Source organism: Oncorhynchus keta, chromosome 11, assembly GCF_023373465.1.
Source record: "Oncorhynchus keta strain PuntledgeMale-10-30-2019 chromosome 11, Oket_V2, whole genome shotgun sequence".
NCBI classification, from domain to species: domain Eukaryota; kingdom Metazoa; phylum Chordata; class Actinopteri; order Salmoniformes; family Salmonidae; genus Oncorhynchus; species Oncorhynchus keta.
The window spans coordinates 54,242,277-54,266,630 of record NC_068431.1 but is presented as its reverse complement, the minus strand read 5'-3'; the positions used below and the strand labels follow the sequence as shown (position 1 = coordinate 54,266,630).

The window sequence follows — 24,354 nt, the reverse complement described above, 5'->3', positions numbered from 1 at the left end:
TACTCATCATTTGTCACTCTCTAGTGTAGGGATGTGTTGTTTGAATGTCATACTGTATGTTGAACAATACTGAACATTAGGTTGAATTGACCAACTTTAGGTTTCCTCCCCAAAATACTTTCTCTACCTGTCGTCAGCTTGCTGGAGCTCGAGGTGCTTATTCCTCCTTTGGGTCCAGAGTTAAGAGAATGAGAGAAAGGGGAGCATTACTTTTCTAGTCCTGCCAGGTCACATGGTATCACACCTAGGCGTCTAGAGCCATTATCACAACCCATTGTCTTTTTAGGGAATTGTACTTGGAAATTGGGACGGAAGTGCCCACGCACTAAAAAGGCTCAGAAGAAGACGAGAGTTAAAAGAGCTAGTGTAGCCTGAACGGCACACTTCAGCTAACCTTCTTCAAGGAAAGAAGGAGAAGACTAGAGCACAGCCACTGCAACTCAAGCAAGGAGTCAACAGAGAAAAGCAACAAGCATAAGGACACCAACTCCGGACCAAAGGAGGAACCCCCAACTCAAGAAGAAAGGACATCTTCTTCCTTTGTTCTTCACATGCAGCCTGAACAATCAAGAAGCCACAATGGACTTTGATCACAGACTGAGAATAACATAATTTAATGTTCAGGATCTCAAGCTCTTCAATTCTTGTCTTTCATTCTATTTCCTACCTTTTCATGATCGTTCTCATTATGTTTGTAAATATTTAGATTAGTGTTATTAAATGTTGATTGTATAAATACATTGTGTTTGTCTTGTTATTCTGGTAAAGAACTCTCAATTGATTCTCAAAATAAATTCATACCTTCAGATAAGTCAACTATTACTATTGTTCCTATTTTAGTCTTAAGAGTTATTACTAAAATATCTCATAAACCACATCTTCTTAGAATACTATTTTTGTCCAATACAGGACTGATGCCTTGTTAATAATCTCATAGACATGTGTACCACTACCACACTAGGCTAAATGTGTGACTGAGAAAGGAGCCCCATAGTTTCACTTTCGCTTGGAGGTAGAATGACAGAGACGGTGGAGATTGCCCAGTGAACATGCCGACCAGTGGAGGCTCCTTAGGGGAGGACAGCTCCTAATAATGACTGGAACAGAGCAAATGGAATGGGTATCAAACATTTGGAAACCATGTGTTAGATGTATTTGATACCATTCCACTGATGCTGCTCCAGCCATTTACCATGAGCCAGTCATCCACAATTAAGGTGTCACCAACCTCCTGTGATGCCGTCTCCTGTGAATGTCTACAGAGAGACTACAATTTCCATAAGTGATGGAGGCAGGCGATGGCCCATACCTAGCCCATTTAACCATCTAATCAAGGGACACATTACATTTTTTTCTTTGAGGGATACTTTTTTTTCACAACCAGATCTGACCTACCCTATATACCCAGCTACCTCAGGAGTAGCCCCTAGGTGGCAGCAAATCTATGACTCACAAGCAATGAAAAGACAAAACTACTATTGTTCACCCAACCTGTAAATGGTGAATGTACACTAGATTGCGGTAAATTGTCGCGTGCCGTTTAGGCCGCCCATTGTGACTCGCTTGCTGGCAGCATGATCGATTGTGCGTCAAGAATTCAGCAGAGCAAGTATGTATGAAGGTCTGGTTATTAAATGGGTACTTAGTTCAATAGTAAAATCCTCTAAAACACTATGGTGATGAACACTTTGCTGCCCTGTTTCCAATTGTCCACATGGCTGGGAGAACCTATTCAAGTAAGTAAATACTTTTCGAAAATGTAAAAAAAAAAAAAAGAGGTATTATTAGCTACAGTGCAGGCTAGCTGGTTGGCTCGCTAACGTAAACTCACCCCATTCCGTACAAATGTGCGCAACCGTAACATTCACACGAGGCTACAAAGAAAACGAATGGGACTGTAGCAACTGTGTTGACTTCAAAATCGGGGGTGTGAACTACGTTTCTATTCAAGTGTTGATCGACATGGTAATGGCTCTATAGTATTGGAGAAAAGTTGAAAAAACGGACCCTCCGTTACTTCGTGACGTGTCGTAACGTACAGCACGCATAAAGCAACTATTTCTGTCTTACAATCTCTCTCCACCAGGTGTAGGTAGCACTTCTCTCATCCTTTAAAAACAAGAAATGGACAGTGACGGGGGGATACCTAGAATTTTTTTGTTTCATCATTGCATGCGATCATCATTCTCAAAGCCACTCTTTACTTCTAAGATCACTTTTGCACCGCCCTAAAAACCTGATTCAAATTCGACACAAACCTTCAAATAATATAAACTCTTTATAGTTTATAAGATGATAAGTTGGACAGATCGAGTGAAAAAAAGCAATTTTCCCACACAACATCTCTCCTCACTATCACGCATTAGTTTCACTTCCCCACCTCCCATTTTTAAAAAGACCCGATGGGGCTCATTGTTTTCTTGAATCATGCAGAAACGGGCAGCTTGGAGGTCATGTCATTCATTTTGTTGGAAATGGGTGAAGTTGTGCATTACAATGGTATTGACATTACAGTTGATCTGGAAGTATTACGTTTTTGGGGCGCTAAAATAAGGTCAATTGTACAGACCAAGGCGATGTACAACAACTTCACATACTGTATAGAAAGCTAGCTAAGTGAATTAAATATCACCAGCTACATAACTTCATATTAGCTAGCTATCTTGATGTATTTATCACTATAAAAAACAAACTCCAAATGCATTTGTAGGTAGCTCGCCAACAGCCATGGAGGAGGGTGAAAGGATAGCAGCCGCAACTGTCAAAGTGAGAGAGTAGGCTATTCTGGATAGGACAGGTAACGTTACTTTTGTGTAGTTCCTGTCCCTAAAAGTGAGGACAGAGATAATAGTAACATAATATTCAGTGCGGTGTAATTTGGCTATAATGAAGTCTGTTTCTTGTGAGGTTTTCTGTCCTCAGATAAAGAGAGCTATGAAAGCCTGTCTACATATGAAGAGGTCCCAATGAAGAGCAGTGGTTCTCAGTCCTGGTCCTGGGGACTCAAAGGGGTACACATTTTTGTTTTTGCATTAGCACTGCACAGCTGATTCAAATGATCAACTTATCATCCAGCTTCAAGTGGTATTTATGTATTTAGGATCCTGTTATTATCATATGCACATATGTGTGCCCATGCATCTATATATCCAATGTTATCATGATTTGTTATCAGGGATATTATACTTTAGTATTCCACAATGACCTGGTGATGTAAAAGTCATTCCATCTTCCGAGATACCTTGTAACTGGATATTCCTTCAAAACGATTGCCTACAGTTACTGTGTAGGGCACTGCAATGTTGGGTGACCAGGGCTATCTGGGACTGCCTCCTGGAGAAATTCAGGTGTGTGAAGGCTACCCGGTGTCCTGCATAACTTCATGAAGATGGACACGAGATCCAGGAGGGGATCTGCAGCTCGCCGTCGTGTGCCAGAGGAGAAGTCTGCTGCTCTGCAGGATGTTTAAAGGATGGGGTCCAACAACACAGCAAGAGAGGCAATCCGTGTGCAGGAGATCTTCACCTCCTACTTCTTCGAAGAGGGTGCTGTTCCCCGGCAACACCATAGACCACACTATGCACAACCAAAGGCTATTGTAAGAGTCATTCACATTGCAATACGAGTCTTCTTCCATTTACTTAGCTATGTCAACTGCAGTTATTCAATTCTCAGTTTCTCTCCCTTTGATTTCTACTTCTCATGTGAGGGTGCTGTTTAGGTAAGGGTCTGTACAAAAACAAAACAGGCTATTTCAAATCACCCATATTGAAAAAATGTAGAAGAATTAGACACCCTATAACCCACACCTACAAACTCATGTATCAATCTGATTGAATGATTGTGTTGTGCACTAAGCAGGCTCGTGTGTATAACTATGTTTTTTTTCTACCTTCAAAGAATAGACAAGAGGGCCACCCATGGAGAATAGTAAGACACTTCATTATTTCTATAACTACGCTATATTATTTGTCCTCGTGTGTCCGTTCATGTTTTTCAGCATAAAGTACTCTACAGCCACTTAGTGTGGTGTGGACACCAGGTGAGGCCACACACACAGATTCCCGTTGAACACTGGCTCTTTAACTACCTTATTTTCTCAATAAGTCTTTCTCCTTCACTTCATCCCTCTCTCCTCTAGGTTATCAGCTGTGTCAGTGAACCCCTCCCACATCCGAACTATCTACATAGTGGGCACAGCATGATCAGAGGTGAGAGGTCACTTGGTCAGGTCAACAGGAAGTATTGTTAGAGATGCTTTACATTGAAATACAGATAAATGCAGTAGTCCCAGAATGAATGATCCAAGGTCAGTTTTGCATTTCACCTCCTGATTATTATGATGACTAACAATGTTAGAATAAAAAATAAAAACAAGGCTTAAACATGCTCGCTCTCTCTCCATCTCTCTCGTCTGCAGAATATGTTTTGATGTGAGAGAATGCCAACCCCTGTGATTCATTAATCATATGCTGCCTTCCCTGCTCCTATGTTCTTACCTCTTTCCCTGTCTGTCTTTTACACCTCTCTCGCCACCTCTTTCTTCCGGATTTTATAATGCACAACAGAAGTACAGATTGAACATGTATTTATAATATTACAATTATAATATTTATAATGCATTTATTCATAACACTTGAATAATGAACTTTCAATAAGGACTTTCACATTCTCTACTGGTTGAAATTGTCTAATTTGATGAAATTTGTTGTCTTTTTGCACTGAGTCAGTTCCTCACGCTGCTTTCCAACGTCTTATCGTCGACTCATTAAGGCTAAGCTCCCGTGCAGCAGCTCTATTTCCTTTTCCAACAGCCAGATCGATCGCCTTCAACTTGAAAGCTGCATCATATGCATTTCTCCGTGTCTTTGCCATGATGAGGGTGACAAAATTACTACTAGTTTGAGCGCGCTCCATTTTACGTCACATTATGTGATGGTGCTCATTTTTTTGGCGGCATGAATCTTGTGAAAGCGGGAAAAATCCATAAATTAGCCGCGTCATTGTATAAACCGCGAGGTTCAAAGCGTGGGAATAAAGTAGCGGCTTATAGTCCAGCAATTACAGTACTTTGCGTGTTTGTGGTGCTTTCAAGACAACTGGTGCCATGTTCAAAACAACTGGGAACTTGGAAATCTCAGACTTCAGTGCGTTCAAGACAACTAGGAACTAAGGACAAGAAAATTGCTCCGACTGGAAAAAATAGTTTTCAATGAAAGGTCATCCAACTCGGGAACTCAGGCCTCTTTCTAGAGCTCTGACTTTCCGACCTGAAGATCACTAACGTCATGATTCGACCTTGTATTTTTCTGTAAAAAAAAACGAGGTCATATCATGATGTTGGTGATCAGAGCTTGAAACATGGAATTCCGAGTTGGATGACCATTCAAAAATATTTTCCTCTGTCGGAGCTCGTTTTTTATGAGTTCCCAGTTATTTTGAACACACTGAAGTTAGAGATTTCCGAGTTCCCAGTTGTTTTGAACGCGGCATAGAGCTCGCCAGTTTGTAGTCTTAAAACTGGGAACTAAATTACCTCTGGTTCATTCAGCCATCCCTTTGGGGGAAATAAATAGGGAAAGAGTAACGTTTTGGAATAAATGGCGTAAATAAAGTCTGAAGTTAACACAAGTTTAGGAGCACCCCCAAAAGCTCAATCAGAGCTCAGTGTCGCTGCTCTTCAATGGCGGTGTTTGTGGACTCACTCGACCTATGTTTCTTGGGTTTGGGACCACAGCATGCCAGGAGAGGCCTCACAGATCCTTTTTTTTTCAGGAGGATATCCCTCAAGAGGACGCACTCTCAGTATCAAGAATATGCATATCCTTATTTTCATGTCCTCGGCTACAGACAATAAGATTTGGGTATGTCATTTTAGGCGATTTCTTTTTTAAAGGGTCCGATCCTTGGGATGGAGGAGCCTATGTGTTGTTTGCTCCATAAAGAGATGACTTTGTCACAAGAGAACCTCTCTCTCTCTCACTCACACACACACACACACACACACACGCCCCTCTGGTTGTAGGACTGCCCACCACGGGTGCATAGTTTAGCACTCACGCAAGGTTGGTTTAAGTAGGGCTAATGACAAGGTCGCAGGGTGGACACCTTTAATGACCCCCGCGCTACACTTCATAAAAACCTCACACCACAGTCTCCTATGAGCAAGGTGGCTCGGGTTTCACATAACAGCCTGCATACACAGCCCGTTTCTGGTCAGGTGACGCAATCCCTGTTGGGGGACGGAGCTCTGACTCAAGCGAGCGCCTCTGTCAGTGCAGTACAGACCCGTGCTGCAATCACGGAGGGCTTGGACAGCAAGGTTACAAGTATAACCAATCTGTCATCACCCCTGTTTCTCACAGAATGCGCTATTGTTTCCTCTCCCTTTCATGGGAGGCTCGCCTTGGGCTGTACCGCCGCTTTATTGTCGGCAGACAGCGGCGGCAAGGGCTATAGGGGATCACAGGCATTTCCTACTGAATGCACCAAAGCTTCGCACTCTCCCGCTTTGTCATTATTATTGGACCGGACGCTGGAGAAGGGTTATACCATCCAATTTCACTGGACCCCTCCCCATTTACGGGGTTGGTGTAGACGGTAATGAAATCGCACCAAAAAGTCACCGCTCGTTGCAGAGATCACAGAACTTTTGGCGAAGGATGCGGTCACAGTGGTTTCACGAGAGCTAAGGAACAGCGGGCTATATTCGCTCTACTTCCTAGTGTCAAAAAAATATGGGGGGGGGGGGATGAGGCCGATACTGGATCGACGCATTCGCAACAAGAGCGTAGCCAAATGAATGCTCGGAATGCTCACGACAAAATGTCTGCTGGAATGTGTCCATGCGAAAGACTTTTGCATAGACCTGAAGGACGCATACATTCATGTGCCGGTGCATCCGTTTTGCCTTTCAATGGGTGGCATACGAATACACAAGGATGCTGTTTGGGTACGCCCTGGCACCTCGCATCTTTTCCAAATGCGTGGAGGTGGCAATAGAACCATTGCATTGCCAGGGGATAAGGGATTTGGATTACCTGGACGACCTACTGGTGCATGCCCCGTCAGCAGAGATGCCGATCGCACACACAACACAGATGGTGATTCATCTCACACATTTGGGGTTCATGTGAATTGTGAAGAGCGCACCGTGGCCCAGTCAACAGGATTGTCTACCTGTGTATACAGCTAGACAAATCAAATCAAATTTTATTGGTGACATACACATGGTTAGCAGATGTTAATGTGAGTGTTGCGAAATGCTTGCGCTTCTAGTTCCGACCTTGCAGTAATATCAAACAAGTAATCTAACAATTCCACAACAACTACCTAATACACACAAATCTAAGTAAAGGGATGGAATAAGAATGTGCACATATAAATATATAGATTAGCGATGACCGAGCGGCATAGGCAAGATGCAATAGATGGTATAGAATACAGTATCTACATATGAGATGAGTAATGTAAGATATGTTCTCCTGTAAACATTTCCACCACTGTCCTCCATTCTCCTGCTACTAGCTCCGGTGAGTTCAGGCGGGTTGTCAATCATATTGATAGCTCCCGATCGCTCAGGGGCTCCATAGTTTGCGGAGATGATTCAGATGCTGATTTCGCCACCTCGTCTCATTCCACATCGATGGGACACGTTGTTTCAGGCAGGAGGCTGAGTGGTCTGATGCTCTGGTTCCTGAGAGGAACAGGTTAGAGTGCTGTGGGTTATCTGATGCAGTGATCAGAACCATACAGGGCTCACGTGCCAGTTCCACATCCAGGAACGTGTTCTCACAGTGGTGCGTCACAAAGAACGTTGACCCGTGTGCTGTCAAGTTGAGAGCGTCCTCTCATTCCTACAGTGTATATTTGATAAGCAGTGCTCACCCGTCACTATTAAGGTGTTCGCGGTGGCGATTTCAGCTTGTCATGAGGGTTTTGGCAGAGACACCGTCTTCAGTCACCCACTAGTGAAATGCATCCTATTGGGAACGCTTCGGCCAATGCCTGGAGCCACGCTCCCTCAGTGGGATAAGACTTTGGTACTCTAAGCGCTTTATAAGCCTCCGTTCGAGCCATTGAACCAAATCCCCTTCAAAATGTTCTTTGAAGATGGCACTGTTACTCACTCTGACCACTGCTAAGCGTGTCAGGGATTTGTGCGCTCTTTAGATGAGGCCCGACCGCCTTGCCATTAATGGCAATCAGAGCAGGGCTGTGTTATGTCCTAACCTCTTAAATGTATTAAGATTTCATACAGATAACAGATTGTAGATTTTGTGGACCTTCTCTACCCCTCCGCATGTTGATAGGAGAGGAACGGCTCCATCGCCTGTGCCTTGGCGTACCACTTGGAGCGCACGGCGGCCATTAGGTCATCCCCTCAGCTGTTTGTGTGTCACGGTGCTGCGGCACTCGGTAGACCACTCTCTAAACAGCGTCAGTTTCTTTGGCTTTGTGAAAGCATTGAGATGGCTTATGAGGCTGCAGAGCGTCCATTGCCTCTGGGTAGAAGAGCCCACTCCACCGATGGAGTTGTGGCTCCTGCTGCTCTTTTCAGAGGAACAGGGATAGAGGATATTTGCCGGCGGCATCCTGGTCGTCACAGTCCCCTTTTATCAGTTTCTATCTTTCAGATATGTCTTCCAACTCTCTGGCTCAGTCCGTACTCAGTGTTGCTGATGGGAGGACTTGAACTAAAGGAGAAAGATGCTGGGTCAATGGGCATGTTCCCAAGAGGCCCGCTTTTTCTCTATTAGAGTGACATATGAGACTTGTCTCCTGACTGACGTTCAGTGGAGTAGAGTTCATGTATTTTTTTTTTACATGCCAACAGTTTAAGACTGTGTTGGGGCAGAATGATGAGGGAAATAGTATTTGTAACCTTGTATTACATTACTATTATACCAATCTTTGAAATTACATTGGAGCGTTATTACTGTCTGAGCGTTCAGTTCAGTATTTGCCCATGTTTTATATACTCTTTTTCCTATCATCATATATTAACTGTCTGCATGTGCAGTACAGTTTCTGGGTTGATGTTTTTTGAGTGAAGTGGATTTACTGATAATACGGTCTAGGGTGACACCTTGTGACGATTCACTGTAATATCAGTTGTGCGGGAATATTGGAATGCAAACTGCCTGATGGTTCAGGTCGTCCTTTTCTTTGCCCGCTAGTCTGTTGATTATTCCTCAGACTAGGTGCGGTGGATTTACTGATGACACGGTGAAGGACGACACCTTGAGTTGCATCACTGTTGAGTGTCAGTTATTGAAGGAATATTGGAGAGGTAACTGTCAGCTTGTTCAGTTCAGTTGGGCTCGTGTGTAATTACTTTTCAGCCCACTAGTCTTCGGTTTCCTTAAGACTTGGGGAGGCGGATTACTAGAAGCACACTGTAGGGCGACACCTTGTGTTGCAAACACTGTAGTACCAGTTGTTATAGGGATATTAGAGCATTAATTAACGTCTGCTTGGTTCAGTTAATTTCAGCTCGTGTCCTGCATCTCTACCCACCAGTCTTTGTGTTCCTCAGATTGAGTGTAGTGGGTTACCGAAAACACAGTGTAGGGTGACACTTTGTGTCACTTCTCTGGTGGGTCTGTTTTTCTTGACAGGATATTGGAGCACTATCTATCTGCTTGTTCAGATTAGCTGTGTTTCATATTCTAGTTGTCTGTTAACTAGTCATTGGCTTTGCCTTAGACTGAGTGTTGCAGATTTACTGAGGACACAGTATATTGTAAGACCTTGTGTTACTGTACTGTGGGACTCGGTCAGGGGCGGACTGAAACAATAATTCAGGCTGGGAATTTGACTCCATCCCAGGCCAACCTGTTCATGCATACCACCAAACCGCTAATTTTGTAGGCTAACCCTATTTGTTGATGCAACGGGTACCAACCGAGTTATACATTTGGCCATTATGTTCATCTGGGAAGAAAGTTATCCACATTACAAAATACAAACATTTGGGACTGACCAACAAGTAGCCTATCTGAAAACTGAGTTTTCAAGGTATGCTATGGCTATGGGTGCACCCTCAAAAACTCACTAGGAATACACCAATCATAGCACATACAAATAAAAATGTACAAGGTATGCCCCCGATTACAGTCCTACTGATAATCTCATAAATACAGCACATATTAATCTAAAATCATAGCCTACATGTTTAGGTTTGTGCCTTTAAGTTGTACCTGAAGGTTCCTGCTCTGAGTCTGACTCTGAACTGATCACCATCTCCAGTTCTGCAGGAGCACCTGAAGCTCTAGTGCTGCTGCTGCTTCTTTCTTCACCTTTGCAAAGAACATTACTGTAGCCTGTTTCTCTGTACAGTGTATGTGCACTTTCCCTAGTTTATGTGGCATGAGTCATGACCGAATGCTGGCAAGTCCATAGTCTAGGTTTACTATTTTTTTACTAGTTTAAACATATTGCCTTCAAATGTCATATTATGATCGCTATGTTGCACTCATTGCTATGATATAATTACTCCACGAAGACGTGCAAACTGTTTAGCCTACCGGCCGTTATATCACCATTATTAGCTAAGCTACTTAGCTAGCCATGCTGGGTGTCGTGTGTGTGTGTTTTAGCTAGTGGTTTTGACTGACCTGTTCCCTTACTAGCGAACATGTCGTTTATTTTGCAGCATTTAGCTGCGTCTGTGGCAAGGGCCTTTCTCTTTTTTATTCTCTCCCTCTCTGCTCCACCTTTCCTTTTCTGACCGTCCATTTCACCATACGACTTGTCTAAAATGTTATCGGTAGAGAAGCAGGTAGACGGTTGCTATATGCGTTGCAGAGAGACCTGATGTCATTTTTGGCGTGGGGACACTGCAGCGAGAGAGTGTAGCGCTTGATGCGTGGCTTCTCCGTCAACTCATTCCTGCTTGTAATATTATCGCTGGTCAAGTTGACTATTCACCGCAGGCCAAAACGACCCTCAGGCCACCGGGAAATGTCACGGTGCTCCTGACGGCCAGTCCGCCATTGGACTCGGTCACAGCTATTGCTAGGCCCAACCTTGTCATTACGTGGGAAGTGTTGGGCTCGGCAGGGAGTACATTAGGGAGCGTTTCGCTACGCCTTAAACCAATAGGAGATGAGGTGGAGCTCCACGATATAGAACGATAGTTATCGAAGTTGTAACTCCAGCTCTATATGTGGAGCAGAGCCCCATGGGCCTTATCAACCCACAGTCTCGCTGAAGATCATTTTCAGGAGGCTGATTGTGGGGAGGCAATCCCCATATATATAGGGACACCTGTACTCCCATTTGCTGCAGGTGTGTGCATAATACATTTCTCAGGCTACTCACTGCCTCAGCAGCAGGGTAAACCAACAAGAGCAGAGCTGCATTATGGGGCTCCCGCCACTCATAGAACTGGAGTTACAATTTAATTAACTGTCGTTACCACGGGCCACCTGAAATGTTTTTGGCTCACTTAATAATTGTGCTCGATTATGGGTCACTCCCCAAAATGTTTATTCATTATGTTTTAGTCATTGTCATTGTTCTCCTATATTTATTTGTGTGCTTCTACCTTTCTAATTCAGAGCACATCACGTAGGCCCTATCCTTGTAAAAAAAAAATCATCATCATAGACCCCTGAACTATAATTTTTTTTGTATTCATTTTATTTCACCTTTATTTAACCAGATAGGCTAGTTGAGAACAAGTTCTCATTTGCAACTGCGACCTGGCCAAGATAAAGCATAGCAGTGTGAACAGACAACAACACAGAGTTACACATGGAGTAAACAATAAACAAGTCAATAACATAGTGGGGGAAAAAATAATCTATATACATTGTGTGCAAAAGGCATATGAGGAGGTAGGCAATAAATAGGCCATAGGAGTGAATAATTACAATTTAGCAGATTAACACTGCAATGATCAGAGGAACATGTGCAGGTAGAGATACTGGTGTGCAAAAGAGCAGAAAAGTAAATAAAATAAAAACAGTATGGGGATGAGGTAGGTAAATTGGGTGGGCTATATACCGATGGACTATGTACAGCTGCAGCGATCGGTTAGCTGCTCAGATAGCAGATGTGTAAAGTTGGTGAGGGAGATAAAAGTCTCCAACTTCAAAGATTTTTGCAATTCGTTCCAGTCACAGGCAGCAGAGAACTGTAAGGAAAGGCGGCCAAATGAGGTTTTGGCATTAGGGATGATCAGTGAGATCCAACTGCTGGAGCGCGTGCTACGGGTGGGTGTTGCCATCGTGACCAGTGAACTGAGATAAGGCAGAGCTTTACCTAGCATAGACTTGTAGATGACCTGGAGCCAGTGGGTCTGGGGACGAACATGTAGCGAGGGCCAGCCGACTAGAGCATACAGGTCGCAGTGGTGGGTGGTATAAGGTGCTTTAGTAACAAAACGGATGGCACTGTGATAAACTGCATCCAGTTTGCTGAGTAGAGTATTGGAAGCTATTTTGTAGATGACGTCGCCAAAGTCGAGGATCGGTAGGATAGTCAGTTTTACAAGGGTAAGTTTTGCGACGTGAGTGAAGGAGGCTTTGTTGCGAAATAGAAAGCCGACTCTAGATTTGATTTTGGATTGGAGATGTTTGATATGAGTCTGGAAGGAGAGTTAGCAGTCTAGCCAGACACCTAGGTACTTATAGATGTCCACATATTCTAGGTCGGAACCATCCAGGGTGGTGATGCTAGTCGGGCGTGCGAGTGCAGGCAGCGAACGGTTGAAAAGCATGCATTTGGTTTTACTAGCATTTAAGAGCAGTTGGAGGCCACGGAGTGTTGTATGGCATTGAAGCTGGTTTGGAGGTTAGATAGCACAGTGTCCAAGGAAGGGCCAGAAATATACAGAATGGTGTCGTCTGCATAGAGGTGGATCTGGGAATCGCCTGCAGCAAGAGCAACATCATTGATAATAATAATAATGAATAAGCTGTATCACTCAGCATTTTGTGGAAGGACATGCACTTTATTGATTCTTGATGTTTATCTTTTTATTATTGGATCTAAATGATTTATTTTAACACATTGAGGCAGATCACAAAAATGTTATTAAACATTATACCCTATTAATAGTAATACATCTCATCTTTTAAACATCAGAAAGCATGCTCACCGTTGTTTATGTATTTTCTTTGCGTAATTATGGAGCAAAATATTATTTTGATAGGTAAAAATCTGAGTGGCTGCTGAGTGGCTGCTAGATTTTGTTGTATCTAACGTTACCTACCACATTGGCTGTTGAAAGAAAAAGTTAAATTTCCCACCGTGCTTATGATATCTTCTTTGTTTTGATCTATGATATAATGGCAGTCAGTTAACATGACCTTTACGAATTATGAAGCATTTGTGATTTGTTTGTATTATTACATATTCTAAATTCTTCAAAATTCAAAAAAGTGAGGTTAGATGAAGATTACGTCATAGAACAAAACATATAAGATGCCTAAACCTGTGTTAACCATAGACCGAACTGCGTTCATCCAAAAACACCATCCATTTTCCTCATAGGCTTTGTCCAACGAACCATTCATTGCCTACAAAACGACGCCATTAATATTTCTCTCTATCGTTGGTAGCAGTAGCTCTACCCCCGCTCCCCAACCATTCGTTGTTTACCAAAATATACTTTGCCCTATTCATCTGTGATATACCTTGCTACAAACACGCTGAATTATGTAACAAATAATTGTTTCGTCTTCATAGACTGCTGGCTTTCCACCAAAAAATAAAATAGGGAGGGAGGGTATTTGATTGGCGTGACATTTCCCCCCAAATTTGAGAGAGCAATGTGATCCAATGACAACAGCGATAAACACAACAAACCAATCAAACACGGTCCTCAACTACTCTGATATGCACAGAAAATTCAGGCCAATGAGGGTTCATCTCTTTCAAGCAGTTACCTCTCAACGCCAATTATATGCGCCTTCTCATTTCAATATCCAATAGGATTTGAAGGCGGGATTAAATTGCAGTGTTTATATTCCGCAGTAGTTCCTTTAGCGTTCATTATTTCCTTGAACCACAGCCTGTTTGATCTCTGTAATATCCGAGTCTTGAGAATCTGCATCATGTCTGGAAGAGGAAAAACCGGAGGAAAGGCCCGCGCTAAGGCAAAGTCCCGCAGCTCCCGCGCTGGTCTTCAATTCCCCGTAGGTCGTGTCCATCGCCTGCTGAGGAAGGGCAACTACGCTCATAGAGTAGGTGCTGGTGCTCCCGTGTACATGGCTGCTGTCCTCGAGTACCTGACGGCTGAGATCCTGGAGTTGGCTGGCAATGCCGCTCGGGACAACAAGAAGTCCCGTATCATCCCCCGCCATCTACAGCTGGCCGTTCGTAACGACGAGGAGTTGAACAAACTACTCGGCGGTGTAACCATCGCCCAGGGAGGTGTGTTGCCCAACATCCAGGCTGTTTTGCTACCAAAGAAGACAGGGGCGGCCGCTGCACCAAGCGGGAAGGCGGGAAAGAAGGCTTCCTCACAGTCCCAAGAATATTAGTTGGCGATTTGAATAAACCTCCACCGAACTCTTCAACCAAAAGGCCCTTTTAAGGGCCACCCACACATTCTGAAAATTGTTAAATTTCCATTCCTATTTTCCTTTGTTGAAAATGTGCTGTTTTTTCGCGCTTAAAATTCTTTAGGTTGCAATAAATGTTCTTTTGATACATCTTGTCACGTTTTGTATCCATTCGAAGGTTAAACAAGTGAGTAAAATCAATGTTTGTTTGAGAGAGCTAACCTTAAGTGTTTGCGACAGGGTTGAGCATGCTAACAATAGCCATTACACTACTGTTGGGGGAACTTGGCTAACCAATATACCAACCGTAGTTCTCAAAGGACATGGCGATTACCTTTGCCTAGTTTGTCGAGACCACAAATGAACTAGATAACTACGTGTACTGTGTCTCTACATCTCGATGTGACCGGTTCGGGTGTGCTCCAGACAATCTGATGAAACAAAGGCGATGTGTAGTTTGTACCCAATGAAGTGTTCAGGAGCCGCACTCCTGCAGCTGAATTATCTAACAACCTTGTTTCCAGTGCTGAGCAATTAAACGAAAAACTGACCTACATCGGTTCAATTTGAATTAAATTTCGTTCTTCCTGTGCGCAGTTTCTCTAGAGAAATCAGATCAAACGACGATTTAGGGAGTTGTAGTTTTATACAGTTTAACGCAGAAGGTAATTAACTACAATGACCATTATCCATTGAGCGCATACGCGGTCTGTTTCTCTTTTACTCCTGCTACAGACATAATTCAAGAGGGATACATGAGCTCTACCTGATAGTTGGTAATGACAAAAGTATGCACTTCAGTAAGTAAAACAGCAGCTCAGCAAATGAAATATCAAACAAGAAATATACACATGACGTTTGGTAAACTGATGGGCAGTCACCATCATGGGACTTTTTTTTTAGTCTGTTACTGCATTTAATGTATAACTTTTAGATAATTGAAACGACCTCAAAAAGCACTAATCACTCAGTACAACTGGTCGGTATTTATAGAGCTGAAGCAGATATGAAGGCTTCATAGAAAGCACATAATGTATACATGGCACTATCGGTATGATGATACATTTTCCAGTAAGAGTTGATAGTTATATATTCACTTGTGACAACATTCTCTTGCTGTCAATAGATTCCAGGTTTGAACATCATTTTGTTCTTGCTTAAAAAAGTAATTAAAAAAAGTCCAGGGGCCTTGCCTGAGATGTGTCATACAGTTCAGTTGTGTGTGGAGTTGGTCAGTCATACTCACAGAAATCTTTGTTTGGTACATTCTTAACCCTCAGCATCTATACAAATTTTCACCTAGTATTTACCCAGAGTAGTAGCTCATACATAAATAGGATCATATACATTTAGCTTATACAATACAACTGAGGTGAATCTGTACATATTCAGAGTAAACATTATTCAAGACCCTGCCGACTTCTGCTGGTCTTGGATGCTGACGATGGCTTGCACAGTGTTAGGCAGCCAGTCCCAATCCACTCCCTACTTGTTCCCCTTGTCCGAAAGGTTAGAGAGCCAAAGGAAGGGGTAGGGAGCAAATTGGGACCCGCTGTAGGAGTGGAGAGGGCCTTAGCGTGCGTCGTTGAGTTTCCGAGCAGTGGTCAGGATCTCCATGGCTCCTTTGCTGAGCAGGAGATCGGCCAGGTCCACCCCCAGCTTCTCTGCTGCTACCTGGGCACACTGAGGCACATTGTGGGCTGTAACCCCAACATGCTGGATGTCTGCCGCCGACACTAACTGAGAAGAGGAAAATGGAGACAATCAATTGGCTAAAATATCACATTCACTTTCTAGGAATAAAATGAAACTAGCCATAAATCCAAACGTTCACCACAATGTTGAAACTGAGCATATCAGTTTAGATTCCAGGATAATCGTAAGCATGACCACCATACAAAAACAGAAAATATCACATACAGTAAATATTACATTAAGAATATGGCATGACGGCCATATAAAAATAGGTCCTGTCCCCAACCTTATTTCCTGGGTCTACACTGGTTTCCATGGCCTCCTTCAAGCTGTCAGCTCCATCTAGGCTGTACACAGCACCAGTCAGAGAGAGCTGGAACAGGAGAGAAGAGCATTCAACTCATGAGCACACCCACGCATCAATTACAGAAAACTTCCATCTGTAGATAATTTCGACAGTCTACTGATTATTTTAAAATAGGCCATTGGAAGTGACTGAATAAAATCAGTACAGTACAGCAATCTGCTTAGAGGTAATTCTGCTCAGCTCTACGGTTGGTGGTTTCTGCATCTATTCCCGATTCTGATTAGATGTCTAACTATTTCCTTACCACCGAGTCCTTCACTTCTGTGTTCACAGCAACTGGTACACTGCAACCTCCCTCCTGTTTACAAAAACGATCAAAGCAGCAAGGGTCAGAGTGATAATATAGAAGGCTTTGTAATATTGATGCACACAAATTATGATCCATGCAACAAATTGATTGTGTGAGGCAAGAAAAATACACATTCAGTTCTATAAGCTGCAGCTTTTGAACTGCAACTATTCGGCATCAGCAGGTTCAGCTGCCAGCTAGTGTCTTGCTTATGTTTTTGTCAGGCGTGTGTATGGGGAAATGCATGGTTAACTTGCCAGGCGTCTGAGAAAGGCCCTCTCTGCTATGCAGCGCAGCACAGTCTCTGAGTGGTGCAGGGTAGACACCATCTCCAAGATGTCACAGTCTCGCGCCCGCACCTCCACGGCAAGGGCACCCTGGGGGATACAGACTCTCTTAAAGTCTCAGTGCAGTCAAAAATGTGATTTCCCTGTGACACATTGGTGTCCTTTAGTAGTGGTTTCTTTGCAGCAAATCGAACATGAAGGCCTGATTCATGCAGTGTCCTCCGAGCAGCTGATGTTGAGATGTCTGTTACTTGAACTCTGAAGCATTTATTTATTTGTGCTGCAATTTCTGAGGGTGGTAACTAATGAACTTATCCTCTGCAGCAGAGGTAACTCTGGGCCATCCTTTCCTGTGGTGGTCCTCATGAGAGCCAGTTTCATCATAGTGCTTGATGGTTTTTGCAACTGCACTTGAAGAAACTTTTAAAGTTCTTGACATTTTCTGGATTGACTGACCTTCACGTCTTAAAGTAATGATGGACTGTCATTTCTCTTTGCTTATTTGAACTGTTCTTGCCCTAACAATTAGGGCTATCTTCTGTATACCACCCCTACCTTGTCACAACACAATTAATTGTCTCAAACGCATTAAGAAGAAAATAAATTCCACAAATGTACCTTTAACAAGGCACATCTGTTAATTTAAACAAATTAAAGCAGCATGGCCCCGTCCTACCTTTTGTCAACAGTACAGGCTGCTGGCAGTGGTGTAATGGTGTGGGGAATGTTTTCTTGGCACATGCCCCAAAGAATTCAGGCTGTTCTGGAGGAAAAGAGGGGTCCGACCCGGTACTAGATGGGTGTACCTAATAAACTGTCCACTGCGTGTATATTTCCACATTGATGTTGGAATAATACTGTGAAATTGTGAAAATGATAATGCCCTTTTAGTAAATTAGTTAATAAACCAACAAGAAAGAGATCCAAAGTTCTCTGCCAATAATAGATAGTTTTCAATGTTCCCCTCCCCAATCAGACCACTCCCAGACAGTCCTAACAGAATTCTTGCTTGAGAAATGTCTCTGCTATTTTTGTGAATTTTTTTGAATATTTGATTGAAAACAATCAGAGTAATGTGCTTTATTGTTACCAAGACATTTTTTAATATTGAGATAAAAACAGCTGTATTGGACCTTTAAATATCATCAAAGGATTCATAAGCCTTCAGTCTCCCAAGATGAAATATTTTACAGTGAATCTACGCCAACATGCAGAATAGATGTGCACGTTGTGGCACTCATGGTGTAACGGTTATAACGGCTGGCACCCCAGGTGCTTCCTGTAAACAACAACAATAGCTAAAAACTGTACCCACCTGGCCAACAGCATACATACAGTCCTCAGGGCCAAGAACCTGTGGAGACAAACCCAAAAAACATTTCATTTCTACAGCAGCTTCTATAGCTACCAAGAGACATACAACACAACAACATTATCAAATCAATTTTCCTAGCATATTTATCAACTTAAGGAAAGGGGGATACCTAGTCAATTTATAGAATGTATGCACACATGACTGTAAGTCGCTTTGGATAAAAGCGTCTGCTAAATGGCATATATTATTATTATTATTATTATTATAGGTATGCACTCTGAAATTGTATTGTTTGGTGAAACGTATGTGTCTTGTGTTATGCCATGAAATTTGCCTTGAGGGCCAGGCACACCAGAGATGTTTGGGGAGGCTGGTTGCATTGTTACCTGGCTGACTCGTGCCTCCCACCCCATCCTCTTCAGCCCTGCTGCCGCCAGGATGATGGCAGCATAGTCCTCCTTTTCATCCAGCTTCTTCAGACGAGTGTTGAGGTTACCTCGCTATAGCGCTCAGGTTAAGGAACAATTACTAGGGGAGACTGGGGGCAATTGTAACACCTTGAATTTTGCCAAACAGAAGCTAGCTAGAGTGATGAAACACACAGTACATGCCCATTTCGTTTTTTTCCCTGCTTGAAATATCTCACATTTTATGGGCAATTTTGTAAATGTATTTTTTTTAGGGGTGAAAGTAGTTTTGTGTATTTAAAAAAATTGGCTGTATTTTTCTTATATTGCGCTGAGCATTAATGTCTAATAAATCCAACTAGCATAATTTGTTCACTATATGTTGGCTAAATATTGACGTGGTCACTATTCAAGATGGCACGACAGATATGGCTGCTCTGCTTCTAGCGCCTAAGCAACTTTGCAGTATTCAGTTTTTTGTGTGTGTCATTTCTTACATAAAAATGTTCACAAGTGTTTCACTACACCGCAATAACATCTGCGAAATTTGTGTATGTGACCAATAAAATTTGATTTCATTTGTTGTCTCTTGCTAGGCACATGAGTTTGTGACATGGCTGCTGGGTTGGGGGCATTCGTAACACAGTGTTAAAATGACCCTGAGCCAAGCAGCCAAATGATGAAAACAAGTGAATTGAACTTTAAGATTGTATGAATTATACATATAATAACAGTAAATAGCCTTGGGGTCCTGTAAAGTGCCAAATAAGTTGTAAACGGATATAATCTCGGTACCATCGACTATTCAGATGTTTTGAGAGGAACCAAATGGCCATGTAATTATTGGTTACGTACGTAGAAATGGTCATATTTCTTGCAAAATCATTACATACGTCTCTGATATGATTATTCATAAACATGACTTTTTAAAATTTTAATACGTGCATTTGGTTGATTTTGTAGGTGTTACATTTGACCGCAGCTACTATTACAATTGCCCCTGCATGACTTTTCCGATTAAAATCAATATTGTGATCCGACAGGTATGAATGATTAGGTGACAGATATATAAGACACTTGAATGACTGGCCGAGTTCAAGTCTTCTCTGAGCAATAAATAAGAGTAGGACAAAAACTGTTACAGCTGCCTCCAGTCTCCCCTGCAATAGCTACATGCATGAATACTGACAGCAATAAGACACACAGATGGACAGACAGTAAATCATAGCAGTTCTGCATTAGAAAACGATACAATGTCTTTAAACTCCAGATGAGGAAACCTCTTCTTCAGCTGAGCAGCTCGACGCAGAGAGCTAGTACCAATCACACTGTGAGAACAGAACAGACACAGACGTCAGTGGAGTTTGGTCTGAAAATCATCCATTGAAGTTCTCAAAAGGATCAAATATAGATATACACATTGAGCATTGCATTGTAACAGTCAGTAATTCAAAAGGGCGTGGTCGCAAAAAACAATACAAAAAAGTTCTCTTTTTTTGCAGGTGCAGTTTTGCAATTGCTCCAACTGAATATCATAGGATATGGCATGTCCTAGTCTTAAAGCTTGATGAAGACATTATAGGCTGTGTGATGTGTGTCAAGTTTACCACAGAACACTGAGAATTGGTCTCTTTCATTCACTATTCTCCCTGGCATAGTGGCAAACCTACCTGCCATCTGGCAAAGTGTCCAGGGTCAGTCCACTATTCTTTGGATGTAGCACCACTGCATCATGTGGGCTTTCACGCCTTTGAGAAACATTGGAAAGGAAGAGAAAACATATACACAGAGAATCTTAGTATTCAAAAGGGAAACTTAATTTAGCAAAAAAGACATAGGCCCAGACTCAATGAATGTGAAAACTAAAACGAATTTCCATAGATGGACATTTATTGGAAGACATCAGCTTCCGGCTGTTGTTGTTGGTACTATCCATCCCACAACACTGTCACTGCTTAGTCCAACTATAAGAAGAGTGTGGATGACAATGGACAGTGCTGATGATGTATTAAGTAGGGTTTGTACTCACTGAAGCACTGCTCCTATAGTGAAGCCATTGGGCAGAGTTGTAGGGAGGTCTTTGAGAGAGTGCACTACTAGGTCTACCCTGTTAGAAAGAGAGATGCTGGTTATAGAATAGTTGTACACTCCAAGTTTTTGCATTAACTCCACAGCCTTGTCATTTCCAAACACCAAAATAAACCCCCATTTCACACTATGGTTAATACTATAATAAAGAACTGCTCTTTATTTTCCAACCTCTAACGCACTCATCTACAAGTTACTGACAAAATAAAGGAAACACCAATATAGTGTCTTAATACGATGTTGGGCCACCACGAGCCGCCAGAACAGCTTCAATGTACCTTGGCATAGGTTCTACAAGTGTCTTGAACTCTATTGGAGGGATGCAACACAATTCTTCAACGAGAAATTACATAATTTGGTGTTTTGTTGATGGTGGTAGAAAACGCTTCAGAATCTTCCTTAAGTGTTCAAGTTGGTTGAGATCTGGTGGTCTAGCCATGGTAGTCAAAATAATGGGCAACTGAGCATTCTTACACATGACTCTAAGCATGATGGGATGGGGGCTGTCATCCTTTGGGGACATAGCCATGGTAGCCAAAATAATGGCATGCCCACCATTTTTTATACATGACCTTAAGCATGATGCAATGTTAATTGCTTAATTAACTCAGGAACCACACATGTACGGAAGTACTTGCTTTCAATATTCTTTGTATTCTTTGTTTCTTTCATTTTGGCAGTTACCTGTACGTGTTCTTACGCAATGAAATCTGATAAAGTTCAGAGTTGTGTCAACAGAGGGAGCTATTTATCAGACTTGCTACTTGTCACCAGGAGAGTGTCAGTCAAATCAATACTTTCATTAACATTGTCCATACTTACTCATTCCTCTCCAGAGCATTCTCGAGCTCCTTTGTGAAAAGACTTTTCTCACCTATCTGAAACAACCAAGACACATTTTTAGACGCTAAATACAGACATACCAGCCACGTTGCCATACCAACAGCACTGATAAAGTTAATAAAAATAGCATCCTGCAATGGATTGACAATGATCTCAAACTTACAAATACAATTCAAGCATTATTTATTCTGAACTAACCTTTGATAATGCAGTGTCCAAGATTTTGTCACCAATTGTGGACATGGCAACTGGAATGAATGAAAAAGTAGTGTATTACAATCATGACTATGAATGACAGTGGTAGTGAGGTCATCAGTTCCATTTCAGCAGATTCTCTTTAAAAGACAGTCAGAGCAACAAAGCCGAAAGACAGTAAACTGTGTGTCAGTACAGTTGTATGCTTTACACCATCTTCTCCCAAACACAATCTACTATTTGTTCAGTAACTGAAAGGCTGACAAACAGAGGCAAGAAATACAGAGAGAGAGAGTCAGGGAGGGAAAGAGAGAGCGGGAGGAAAAGTGAGAGAGCGAGAGAGATTGTATGGCTGTATGAGTGTTCTTGTATTACGCATCTCTACTTTTCTCACCTATTTCAAGATGGACATCTGGATAAAGTGTCTTCAGTTTCTCTGCCACATAATTAGTCTGGATGCGAGCCAACTGAAATATAAAAATACATTATTTTATATTATTACGTACATTATGTAGATATGAAAGGAATGATGTGCCAGGTGAAACTGATTTATCATCATTGCTTAGAGCAAATGTGGGCACTTTCCTTGATAAAGGCTACGACATGGACATTAATGTGAAAAAATAAAAATAGTGAACATTGAACAGTGAACCATCGTATTTTTATATAAAAGATCTAATAATGAGAGAAAGAATAACGGGTTTTGCATTTGGTCAAGTTAGTGTGGGAGAGGTTGAAGAACTATTGTTATCCATCAATAATGATAAGCCACCATTTATTGGTATTGACAACCTAGATGGGAAACTATTGAGAATGGTAGCAGACTATTGCCACCCCTATTTGTCATGTCTTTAACCAAAGCCTAAAAGGAGTGTCCCCAAAGTTGTCGAAGGAAGCTAAAGTAAGTCCACTACATAAAATTGTAAAGCACCATTTGCTGTCTCTAACAGCCATCCAATTTGTTTGCTGTCTATTCTTAGTAAATGCTATTTTTCTAAATAAAAAGTTAACTACTGACCATTCAGTGACCACTCGTGTCCTGTGGATGGGGGCTATGTCATCCTATGAGGGCATAGCCATGGTAGCGAAAATAATGGCCTGCCCAACATTTTTATACATGATAAGCATGATGCGATGTTAATTGCTTAATTAATTAATTAAGGCGGTGGCCCGTTCCTGTAGGTTCATGCTCTACAACATCCACAGAGTACGACCCTGCCTCACACAGGAAGCGGCGCAGGTCCTAATCCAGGCACTTGTCATCTCCCGTCTGGATTACTGCAACTCGCTGTTGGCTGGGCTCCCTGCCTGTGCCATTAAACCCCTACAACTCATCCAGAACGCCGCAGCCCGTCTGGTGTTCAACCTTCCCAAGTTCTCTCACGTCACCCCGCTCCTCCGCTCTCTCCACTGGCTTCCAGTTGAAGCTCGCATCCGCTACAAGACCATGGTGCTTGCCTACGGAGCTGTGAGGGGAACGGCACCTCAGTACCTCCAGGCTCTGATCAGGCCCTACACCCAAACAAGGGCACTGCGTTCATCCACCTCTGGCCTGCTCGCCTCCCTACCACTGAGGAAGTACAGTTCCCGCTCAGCCCAGTCAAAACTGTTCGCTGCTCTGGCCCCCCAATGGTGGAACAAACTCCCTCACGACGCCAGGACAGCGGAGTCAATCACCACCTTCCGGAGACACCTGAAACCCCACCTCTTTAAGGAATACCTAGGATAGGATAAAGTAATCCTTCTCACCCCCCCCCACCTTAAAAGATTTAGATGCACTATTGTAAAGTGGCTGTTCCACTGGATGTCATAAGGTGAATGCACCAATTTGTAAGTCGCTCTGGATAAGAGCGTCTGCTAAATGACTTAAATGTAATGTAAATGTAACCATGCCTGTGTGGAAGCACCTGCATTCAATATACTTTGTATCCCTCATTTACTCAAATGTTTGCATTATTTAGGCAGCTAGCTGTAACTCTCCAACCATGTGATGTAAAGGTGATGTTTTTTCACTAACAAATGAGGATCAATAACATTAAAGGCTGCACTGAAATCTAACAAAACAGCTCCAACTATCATCTTATTATACATTTCCTTTAGCCAATCATCAGTCATCTGAATCAGTACAGTACAAGGGGGAGTCCACACCGGAGTAGGCAGAAAATATTTTGGTATCTCGGATTGTTCTGGCAATTTTCACATATAAAATTCATTGGGAGGAAGGATGCTTGACAAACTTTGTATTTATTTTTATCATGATGAAAGTGACCATTTCAGGTCCTTTTTTAGATCTATACATGACTCCTGTGAGATGTTATAATATGTGAATCGTACATAAGACAGACAACCTCT

At 42.4% G+C, this 24,354-nt stretch overlaps 2 protein-coding genes across 3 annotated transcripts in view; one reads left to right on the top strand and one right to left on the bottom strand.

Moving 5' to 3' along the window:
- The first annotated feature begins 13,995 nt into the window (after nucleotides 1-13,995).
- Nucleotides 13,996-14,664, top strand: LOC118390610 (histone H2AX). Its single transcript, XM_035781326.2, has one exon. The coding sequence runs from the start codon at nucleotides 14,067-14,069 to the stop codon at nucleotides 14,493-14,495; it is 429 nt and encodes a 142-aa protein (XP_035637219.1). The 5' UTR covers nucleotides 13,996-14,066; the 3' UTR covers nucleotides 14,496-14,664.
- Nucleotides 14,665-14,954: 290 nt separating this feature from the next.
- Nucleotides 14,955-24,354, bottom strand: part of hmbsa (hydroxymethylbilane synthase a) — a 28,170-nt gene continuing 18,770 nt past the window's right edge. For both annotated transcript variants that reach the window (XM_035781324.2, XM_035781325.2), the window contains 12 exons: nucleotides 22,397-22,469; nucleotides 22,006-22,055; nucleotides 21,787-21,842; nucleotides 20,906-20,983; nucleotides 20,547-20,624; nucleotides 20,129-20,204; nucleotides 18,856-18,969; nucleotides 18,470-18,508; nucleotides 17,125-17,244; nucleotides 16,823-16,876; nucleotides 16,498-16,584; nucleotides 14,955-16,256 (listed from right to left, as the gene is read on the bottom strand). In XM_035781324.2, coding sequence (XP_035637217.1) covers nucleotides 16,089-16,256; nucleotides 16,498-16,584; nucleotides 16,823-16,876; nucleotides 17,125-17,244; nucleotides 18,470-18,508; nucleotides 18,856-18,969; nucleotides 20,129-20,204; nucleotides 20,547-20,624; nucleotides 20,906-20,983; nucleotides 21,787-21,842; nucleotides 22,006-22,055; nucleotides 22,397-22,469 — 993 coding nt within the window. In that variant the 3' untranslated portion in view covers nucleotides 14,955-16,088. The remainder of the gene's footprint in view (nucleotides 16,257-16,497; nucleotides 16,585-16,822; nucleotides 16,877-17,124; nucleotides 17,245-18,469; nucleotides 18,509-18,855; nucleotides 18,970-20,128; nucleotides 20,205-20,546; nucleotides 20,625-20,905; nucleotides 20,984-21,786; nucleotides 21,843-22,005; nucleotides 22,056-22,396; nucleotides 22,470-24,354) is intronic.

Excerpts from the sequence above, each read along its gene's own strand:
- LOC118390610 (XM_035781326.2), top strand. The coding sequence starts at position 14,067 with ATGTCTGGAAGAGGAAAAACCGGAGGAAAGGCCCGCGCTAAGGCAAAG.